This window comes from Aotus nancymaae, unplaced genomic scaffold (assembly GCF_030222135.1).
Source record: "Aotus nancymaae isolate 86718 unplaced genomic scaffold, 86718_ANA_hifiasm-v0.15.2.pri h1tg000012l, whole genome shotgun sequence".
Classification (NCBI taxonomy): domain Eukaryota; kingdom Metazoa; phylum Chordata; class Mammalia; order Primates; family Aotidae; genus Aotus; species Aotus nancymaae.
The window spans coordinates 33,192,194-33,202,793 of NW_026988423.1; the positions used below are offsets into that span (position 1 = coordinate 33,192,194).

A 10,600-nucleotide genomic window follows, 5' to 3' on the forward strand; every position below is an offset into this window, starting at 1 on the left:
TGATAAGGCACACCTTCAACCAGGCTCCATCACTCAGAGCTACAGGAAGATCCCGTGGTCACCCGCCCTCTGTGGTGACAGGGAATTCCTTCATGCATTTGGACTTTCGCATGCCTACTCTGTCCCTGGAACTAGAATAAAAGAATAGGAAGAAAAGCCGGTAAGAAGTCAATGATAACTATAGCCATGGCCGTAATTTGGGCTCCAAAAGAAATAGTTCTGAGTGGTTACAAGATAGCTTTCGGAGAGAGTCGAGGCCTTCTGCAGACTAATGATTGAGCAGAAAAACTGTTTAGAAAAACTCGAGAGATTTTATCAACGCAGTAAGTCAGAAGTCAAGTCAGAAGTTCAGATGATTTTTGTTTCTTTTTGTTTGAATGTGTCACTTCTCTTCGACTTTCTGTTCTGCTCCCACTAGAATGATTTCCTTCCCCGAGGCTCTCGGATCCACCCCACACACCATCACGAGCTCATTCTTCACCACACCCTGTTTTCCTAGCATGGCCGCATGCGCAAAACCTCCCTAAGTTTCCACAGCCTGCAACGCCAAGGTCACAGAGTTTGCTGAGCTACCATTAGCAAGACCTTGAACGTGCCTCAGACTCTCTCCTCTCCTTCCACATCACTCTACCCGTGGCTGTCTCTAGGCTTCACCGTGACATCTCACCACCCACTTCTGCCTTGTTCCTCCCTAACGCATTCTTCCCTCTCCAAAGAAGTCTCACTGAAGTCACCTGGCCCTAGTTCCACTCACCTCTCCTTCAACCTCCAGGAGCCCTTTATGTTTCCTCTACACCTTAGGCACATGACCTGTGCTTCCTCACAATTGTAGTTACCTTCTCATACTCACAGGCGAGGATGAGGAACTGTTTCCTATCGCTTCACACCCACTCCCTGGCCATGCACTCAATACAGTGCAGAAGTTGGTCCCAAATCTCTTACCAGAGGCCTAAGAAGCAAGTCTTCCTGCTCAAAGAAAAATGTTCTGCCACTGCCAACATTGCACTTCCTCTGCAGACCTCTGCAAGACATCTCAGAAAATGCCCATCAGAGCCTTCCACCTCATTCCAAGCTTGCGAGCAAGCTGGTTTTTCATTTGTCTTGTTTGTTTTTAAGCAAGAAGAAGAATCTCTTTAGAGGAGGAATTAGGAAAGGAAAAAAAGTCAAAAGAAAACAAAAGCAGAAGAAGTTGAGCTTTGTCTCTCTCTTTTGTCCCCTGCCCTGCCCTTCCTCCCTATCCCATCCCCCTCACTCTCTGTGTTGCTTTTCATGCCAGTTGCTAAAGACTGTAATTTTAAAACTGAACCGGCTTTTCCAGAGCCTTGAGGAATGTGCATCTGCACGTGGATTTTTCCACCAAAAAAAAAAAAAAAAAATTGTCCCTGTCTTTCGGTTCTTCTTAGCCAGAAACAGTGAGGCCAGGCAATCCAAGTCCATCCGTCTTCCCAGCTCTTACTCCAGTTTGTTTGAGAGGCTCGGACGGGGCTGAAGGGGACTGTTTGTGTTTTACCCGGTCAGACTGTTGTTTGATGAGGTTTGTGCTCCATTTGTTCAGATGGTTTTTATGGTTTCTTTGTTGTTCATGGAATGACTTTGAACGTCTTAATTGTGTATCCTCAAGCTCTTCTGCTATTCCTGCTCAGTGTCTCAACGGGACTTACTCCACTAGAAGGGGAAGGAAGAAGTTTCCAGCTAGTTAGTTAAGCAATTTCTGAACACGTTTATGGAGGTATATGGAATCTTTCAAGGAGGTTACGATCACAAAGGTTCAGATTCGAGGAGTATTCTCCAAGACAACAGAGACACAAGCCTTTCGTCACATCCAGCTGGGGAGCAGGTCTCCATCCACTCATTTCCTGATCCAGCCTCTTTCCCAGCCACATTTCTGGCCTATTCCCTTTCTCTGTGGTCATCAGCCCAGCCCTCTCCACGATCAATAGTAAAGCTCAAGAGCCCTCAGAGAGCCTGGAATGTGCTCACACCCCTGGGATGTCATCCCACATCATCCATGTGCTGAAATAGGGGGCTGGAGTCAGCCCCCAGGAATGTCACAGCCCTGGGCTTTGAGACACTCTTCTCAATGGCCTTTCATCCAGATATTGCCTGCTTTTCAGAGCTGCTTGAAGGATTTTGCTACAGAGCTATGGACATTTAAAAATTTTCTAACCTTGTGTCACTTTATATTTGTAGAAAGCTTTATAAGGTGTTTTTCCATATGTTGTCTCATTTGATCATTTCCACAACCCTATAAGGTAGATAAAACATAAGTTTTTATTTCCATATTAAATAAAACTGAAGCCCAGAGGAGACTTTTGATTCATCCTAGTTTCACAACAAATAGTGGCAGGGAGAGAATTTGAACCAATCCTCTGACTTCACATTCAGGATTCTTCCCATTACTTCGGCTCCCAGATAAGACTAAAATCTCAAAGTCAGAGTGTTAATGTTCCTTCCACTACCCCACCCCCAACCCCAGGGGGTGAGTACGCTTCCAGAATTTAGCAATGCTTTAAAAGCCATTGCTGAATTTAATTTCATTTGTCCTGATTACTACAGATACTGCTCATGCAATCTTTCTGAGAAGCAGGTGATGCTAATGTAGCCCTATTTGTTATTGTCATTAGACCCTTCTTATGACTCAGTCAGAAGAGGAGCATGGGGAAATAACATGAATTCTGGCCTCAACAAAAGTAAGTAAATGTCATATAACTCTTTGGAGGAAAACATTTTTCTGAGGATAGGGTGGGAGAACGGGGTCATGAGATACAGGAGAGCAGCAGGCATATGTTTTCCTGCTTTTTGAGTAGACACCAAAATTATTTGCCAATTTAGAGCCTGTCCATGATACCCAGTCCTCAAAAGATGATATGGGATTTTCATTTAGCTTTTTTGAATTTTGTTTTATTGCACTCAGTTTTAGAACATTGGAAGTTTGAAGGTTTTTCAAGACAAGGTTCTGTACCAACGAAAGGTCACTGGGTTTGGCTTCTGTTATTTAAATCAGGATAATGACCCTCTATGACTTTCCCCCACTAACTGGTAAGGCTAAGTCATACCAATTTCCCCATCCCCATTGATACTGGTTTGACTTTGACATAGCATCATCTCACCACTTGGTGAAGAAATTGATGTCTCAAACATAAGTTTCTCCACCAAGTGGTGATGTGATAATATGTCGAAGTTTACCCAGTATCTGCCATTAAGGGAATAAGGGGAAATACTGGGAATGACTCATGAACTCCTGTACCAGAAATCAATCTTGCCATGCCTAGGAAGCAAAATGTGAAGCGTATGAACGGGTAGCAAAGGGAATTCTTTCAAGGAAGAGGCTAGGCTTACAAATTAACACCCAAACAATAACCAGGACCCCTTCCAATTATGTGTATTAATTATTTACTTACTCCTCACATGGCATTCGGCAATATAAGATTCACAAAGATGAATCAGACATGCACTGGTCCCATAAGCAGGAGACAGAAATCACGCACACACAGAACTCCATTCATCTGGCTTGTATCAAGGAAGACTTTGTAGACCTGGTAGCACTTGAGTTAGCTCTGGAAGGAGAGGCAGGATTCGGACCTGTGGTAATGGGGGCTGGGAAGACATCAGCTTGGCAGGTCTGACAGTCAGTGAGGACCTCAGGTTCCTGGAGTTTAGGATGAGTGATGCAGAAGTCTGCAAAGGTAAGAAATAGAATTATGAATGATGCCATGAAGATAGACCTTAGTTCTTTAGACAATGAGGAGCCACTAAGGTTTTGAACAGTGGCGTGTATGGTGGGTTCTGGGGAGACAGAAGAGTAATGAGGCCACCAGTCAGACTAAGCCACAAATCATGCAAGAAGCAACACAGATCTGCAATGCAGGAGCGATCATGGGAATGGAAAGGGTGTGTGAAAGATACAAGGAGGAAACTCACAAGACAGGGACACCAGGAAGCAGCTGATCTTTGCTCAGATGTCACTTTCTCAGTAAGGACTTCTCTAACTTTCTGATTTGAAAATGAAATCTACAGCCTCAGTACCATCAGTGATGCTATACTGTTGGGTTACTTTTTAAAAATTGGAAAATGGAAAGGTGACATTTGAGCAAAGACAAAATTTTAAAAATTTAAAAATTTGTTTATTGTTGTCTCCTCCATTGGAATGCAAGTTGCACCGGGAACTGCTTGTTCATTCCTGAATCTCCAGCATGGAGAACAGTGCCAGCACATAGTAGATCCTAGGTAAATATTTCTAAAATAAGATGAATAAATGAGTCAGTGGAGAGTGGGTGAAGGAATGAGTGGGAAAGCACATCTGTCAAGATGTCTCGCTCTCCTCGGGGAGCCGGGTCCTACTCACTGCATTTCTTTCCCTCTTGCCACAGGTCCTCCCCTTGGAGGGGCACAAACGATCAGTAAGAACACCGAGCAACGGCCCCAGCCAGGTACCTGCCCAGGAAAAGTAATCTCTCCTTTGCTTCCTGCACAGCTGTTGATTCCACAGGGTCAACTGATGGAAGGTTTAAACAATATACCACATATGTTGTCTCTTATTTCACTCAAAGAGGGTCTCTATTTGACCCTATTAGGCCTGTGAATTAAGTAACAGGTCCTAAAATCAAGTGGAGACTTGTTAAATATCAAAGGTGAAAGGAACTTAAAGATTAACTGTTCCAAAGCTTTATTTTGTTAAATAAAGAAACTGAGGCCCAGGGAGGTAAAGTAACTTGCTAAAAACCATGCAACTAGTTAATGAGAGAGTTAATTATAGACCTAATTATAGACCTTGGTCTATAATTCCAGACCCCCAAATTCCTGCCCAATACGTTTATGCTTCACCAAACCTTACTTTCAGAAATATCCCCATCCTGCGACAGCATGGCTTAACAGTTAGGCAGAGGAACTTTTAAAGCCATGGACTTGGAGACTCTGTATTGGAGAGGAACTTAGAGATTGCCAGATCTATAACACCCTCACCTCTTTTTTTTTTAATTGCATTTTAGGTTTTGGGGTACATGTGAAGAACATGCAAGATTGTTGCATAGGTGCATACGTGGCAGTGCAATTTGCTGCCTTCCTCCCCTTCGCCTATATCTGGCATTTCTCCCCATGCTATCTCTCCCCAACTCCCCACCCCCCACTGTCCCTCCTCCATTTCCCCCCAACAAACCCCAGTGTGTAGTGCTCCCCTCCCTGTGTCCATGTGTTCTCATTGTTCAACACCCACCTATGAGTTAACACCCTCGCCTTTACCTTACCTGTGCTTATAGTAAAACAGAGCATTGACTATTTAGCTGGTCTCAATTCTACTATCTGAGCCAAAGTCCCCTTCCTGGAATTTCCACTCAAGCTTTGCCTTCTGGAGAAGTCTTCCTTCTGCTTTCTCCAAGATTCTTTGTATATCTGAAGACAGCTGCTCTGCCCAAGCCCTAGTATCTTCTTATGTGATGCAGCTGAGATGAAGTTCTGAACAAGTCATTTGCTTTGGGTGGGCAAGCATTGTTCTCCGTCTCCACAGACGGGAGAGCAAGAGAAAATCAACTGAAATTTCACCAGGCAGGTTAAGAAAAAATTTGCTGACTGTGGATCATAAGTCAGATGTAGAGAGTTTTAAAGACTCTCCAATAACAACAAACTTAGGCATCACCAGCCAAAAATACTTTAATCATCATACTCATGGTGTGGATGAGAAAGGTTGGTCTCAGTGGGCTTAAGGACTCTTGAAATTAATTTATGGTTCTAAATAGAAACCCAAAAATCATATTGATATTTTTTAAATGGTAATTATAGTTGAAAAAAAATAGTAAAATTGTACAAAATATATGACAATTTTGCCAGGTCGAGACCCAGCTCTCTACCATTATTTCCTCAACTAACAAAAAAGAAGATAAACCTCTCACCTAAGCCAGTATTGCAAAGACTTTTATGGCTAAATAATCACTTAAGTTTTGAGTAAACTGAGATTTTAATAGTCATTCTATAGCTAAAACACAAACTCTGGTTTGTGCTCAAATTCTAAGCTTCAAAGCACAGAGTGTTACACTAGAAGAAAACTGAGGAATCCAGTAGCCCAACCCACTCATTTGGCAGATGAGAAATTCCCAGAAATTGTCCCACAAGTTGTTTATCACATAGCTACTGCTAAAACCCAGGCTGCTTGGTTTCCAGGCACGTGTTTTCATGATACATTTTTAAAAACAGATTAATGATGTCGTTAGTATTAGGGAGAGCTATTAAAGACCAGTAACCATGAGACCGTCTGTAAGCCCATTGAGTCAGCCGGCCCTTGTATCACTGAATATTAGCCAGTTCCTTTCCAAATGTTTTCATTGTTTTGCTTTCGGTAATGACAGCATAATCTGCACATTTTAGATGCCAAATATAAAAAAATAATCCTGTTCTTATTCTTTGTTGTTTCTGTAATTATTGAGATGAAGACCACAAATGTCATCAAGATTTTTGAGATCTGCAAATAAAAGCAGTAAAGTGCTCCGAAATCAGTCTTCACTGTGATCGTGAAAGAAAAATATAAACCCTTGTGGCTTCCTTATGGCTGGTACTGTTGTCATATTTTTAATAATACTGAAGCAAATTTCCTTTTTTATTTCCTTAGATCCATATCAGATCCTGGGCCCGACTAGCAGTCGCCTAGCCAACCCTGGTGAGTTTACCTTGGCCTGCAAGCCTTTTTCACCAGAATGTTTTGTAGCTTTGTGAAGTCACAGAGACTTCTGTCCTAAGTCCAGACACCTGACTGGGGAGTAACATGTGCCTCTTTCCTTGAAATGTTCAATGTCTGTTTCTGGAGCATGAGAACAAGAGGTCAGGGCTTGTTACAAGGTGCCAATGTTCGTTAGCTGAGGATGCTTCTGGGAGTAAACACATTAGCACTAAACATGTGCACTTAGGTCTCGATAAGTAACAAATGGAACAGGTAGGCGTTTCAGTTGGAGAAAATGGGGAAGAAAGAAAAGAAGACAACTTCACTGAGCTCTCAGTTGTCTGCCCCATGCAAGGCACAAGTTAATAAATATTCCAAAGCAGTTTATTTGTGATTTTAGAAAACGTTGCCAAGTTATCTGGCCTTATAAAAGAGATGTGTCCCTGAAAAGTTGTAGATATAGTCAATTTGACCTTGCATTTTAAAGATTTAGTAGCAAAAATAATGCTCAAGGGGATCCTTCTAAACCAAGACCATCGAGATTGGGAGCTAGCAGGCTCTTTCAATAGTGTGGCCACTCACCTTCCCGTCCCAGGGAGTCTCCTTACCCACTTCTTAGTGCTTGGATGTTTCCGTCAGAGGAAAAAGAAGCCACCCCGCATATTCTGGGTATTTTTCTCTCTGCGCAAGTTCTCTGTAGAATTTAGAGCTGCAAGCCAAGCTCTAGGGCCTGCCAAGGGCCAATCCAGGCCCTTTCATCCAAAAGCTAAAGTTCATGATGCAGCTTCTCCCAATGACTCCCACAGTCATGCCTTGCCTCTGACTCTCTTTATTGCTGACAGGGAATTACCCGGGGGACCTGACCACTAAGTAAAGATCCGACAGTGAGTCAGGCCTTCCTAGATGAAGAGATTCAAAGGCCTTGCCAAAGGGGTTCGGGGGAATGTGGCTTGCCCAAGATCATACAGCTAGTTCTGGGCAGAACCCCACACCTCACCTCCCATATTCCATTTACCAGGCCTTGGGGCAAAGCATCTTAGGGTGTAACCTCACTTATCATACCCATCTCCTAGGTAAGCAGAAAGGCAAATCAACAATGATAAGAAGGGCTGGTCAAGTCCATCCCAATGTCAAAGGAAACAAAGGGTTTCTTTAAAAGGATGAGAAGCTCTCTGCATTTAGGGAACTGGGTTCTTCCTTCTGCGGGCTGAGATATTCTGTTCTTTCCCATGCGTTTGACGGCCTGCAGGAAGCGGGCAGATCCAGCTGTGGCAATTCCTCCTGGAGCTGCTCTCCGACAGTGCCAACGCCAGCTGTATCACCTGGGAGGGGACCAACGGGGAATTCAAAATGACGGACCCCGATGAGGTGGCCAGGCGCTGGGGTGAGCGGAAAAGCAAGCCCAACATGAATTACGACAAGCTGAGCCGGGCCCTTCGATATTACTATGATAAAAACATTATGACCAAAGTGCACGGCAAAAGATATGCCTACAAATTTGACTTCCATGGCATTGCCCAGGCTCTGCAGCCACATCCGACTGAGTCGTCCATGTACAAGTACCCTTCTGACATCTCCTACATGCCTTCCTACCATGCCCACCAGCAGAAGGTGAACTTTGTCCCTCCCCATCCATCCTCCATGCCTGTCACTTCCTCCAGCTTCTTTGGAGCTGCATCACAATACTGGACCTCCCCCACAGGGGGAATCTACCCCAACCCCAACGTCCCCCGCCATCCTAACACCCACGTGCCTTCACACTTAGGCAGCTACTACTAGAAGCTTACTCATTGGTGGCCTCCTAGCTGAAGCCCCATCCCTCACTCTTCCTGGATGCTTGGACTCTGCAGGACGGACATATGTGGCCTTGAAGAGAAGACAAAACTGGATGTTCTTCCTTGTTGGATAGAACCTTTGTATTTGTTCTTTGAAAACAATTTTTTTTTAATGTTGGTAACTTTTGCTTCCTCTACCTGAACAAAGAGATGGATAATTCCATGGGCCAGTATGCCAGTTTGAATTCTCAGTCTCCTAGCATCTTGTGAGCTGAATATTAAGATTACTGGAATGGTTATGTCATGGTTCTGGAGAAAGAAGCTGTATGTTTTCTTTATGTTTTTATGACCAAAGCAGTTTCTTATCAACACACGGGTCTCATTATGGGGTTCAGTATGATACAGAATCATGGACTTAACCAGTCATGTTCTGGTTTGAGCTTTAGTGGAAATAGAGGTGGGAAGCTTATAATCTAATTTTAGGAGGACCAAATTCAGTGGATGGCAACTGGAACATTGATTGTAAGGCCAGTGAAGTTCTCACACAACTGGAATTTGATGGAAAGAAGGTGTGTGTGTTTAAGAAGCCAAGGGCATTGCAGAATCCCCCTCAGTGGACAGTATGCACTCAGCTGACCACTCTCTCTAGAAATAGTCAGGATATCAACTAAGAAATTTTAATGCAAATACATACATTCCTGAAAGACGGGGAATTAAATACCTAATTTTTTTTTTTTAATGATGACAGTGGGTCCCAGAACTTGGAAAAGTTGTAGGGATTTCTAAACTCAAACAGATTCGCAAGCGCTGTGCGCTTGTCAGACCATCAGACCAGGGTCAACCAATCAGAAGGCAACTTACTGTATAAATTATGCAGAGTTATTTTCCTATATCTCACAGTATTAAAAATAAATAATTAAAAATTAAGAAGAATAAATAAACGAGTTGACCTCGGTCACAAAAGCAGTTTTACTATCGAATCAGTCGCTGTTATTTTTTTTAATGTAATTTGTACATCTTTTGTCAATCTGTACATTTGGGCTGTTTGTACGTTTTTATAGCGGGTTTTTAAAAAACATAATATGACTATTGCTGAAAAGGAAACAGGGCTGTTTAAGTCACTGACTTACAAGAAAGAAAAGCACTGGTGCAGTTATTTAACAGGCATACACAAGGAAAGATAATCCATTGAGATCTTTAATGCTTTGGAAATGTGTGTAACAGTACTGAAATAATCACAGCTCTGGGAAAAACAACAAAACTATCCCTTGTGGAGATGAGGGATTTTCCTGCTCTATATATGCAACATATTTTTAGACATTAAAATATATATAATTTTGCAGGTAATTGTTGACTTTTTTAACTATATTAAGTGTTTGCTGACAACTGTCAATGAAGACCCTGTTGTAAAATAATTTGACTAAATAAATGGTTCCTTCTTCTCTTAGCACTGAGGACACCGTTTGCTCATTTACCACCCCTGTTATGTCAAAGGGTTTTCCCTGGGGAACTTTCCAATTTACTTCTTACACTATCAAGAATTTTTCAAATGTCCATAATCAGTGTGGTTTTTCGTTGTTGGTGGTGATGTTTGTAGCATTTGTGTGTGTGTGTGTGTGTGTGTGTGTGTGTGTGTGTGTGTGTTATTCCAATCTTCCTCCAGTCTAAAAGCGTTTTATAAAATGGCAGCCAAGGCCATGGATAACCTGTATCTAAGGACTGGAGCAAAGCAAACTGGTCTCTCCAGACTTGTCTGTGAGACTTCACTCTGTTGCCTCCCCTGGGCACTTCAGACCCGGGGGCCACCTTCTGCTACTCCAGCAGAGAATAAGGCCCTGCTTCCTTCAGGTCTCAGACCAGGATTTTATGGCTCATGTAGATTTTTAAGGTCATTTTTCTTCCCAAGGAAGAAACTTGCCTCCAATTCCTTCACTGTTAGGTAGCTTGTTTTCATTTTCTCTATTTTACAATGAAAAAGAGTGAGACCTGGGAAATCCTTGATGTTGCAAGGAATTTGACTCACAACATTGGTAATCCTAGAACCTTCTCTGGGTGTCACTGAGTACCTTCTAGACAACATGTCTACCTAAATGAAATGGGATGTGTTTCAGAACATTGGTCTCTATTTTTTTTTTCAATCATGCACCCTGCCATTTAAAAAGATGTATAAGGCACATAT

The 10,600-nt window shown here is 42.7% G+C and overlaps 1 protein-coding gene across 2 annotated transcripts in view; it reads left to right on the top strand.

Moving 5' to 3' along the window:
- The window catches only part of FLI1 (Fli-1 proto-oncogene, ETS transcription factor), a 117,200-nt gene extending 107,332 nt beyond the window's left edge, over positions 1-9,868 (top strand). For both annotated transcript variants that reach the window (XM_064375579.1, XM_021671243.2), the window contains exons 6-9: positions 2,625-2,690; positions 4,371-4,430; positions 6,599-6,646; positions 7,896-9,868. In XM_064375579.1, the coding sequence (XP_064231649.1) occupies positions 2,625-2,690; positions 4,371-4,430; positions 6,599-6,646; positions 7,896-8,425 (704 nt within the window). In that variant the 3' untranslated portion in view covers positions 8,426-9,868. The remainder of the gene's footprint in view (positions 1-2,624; positions 2,691-4,370; positions 4,431-6,598; positions 6,647-7,895) is intronic.
- Positions 9,869-10,600: the final 732 nt, after the last annotated feature.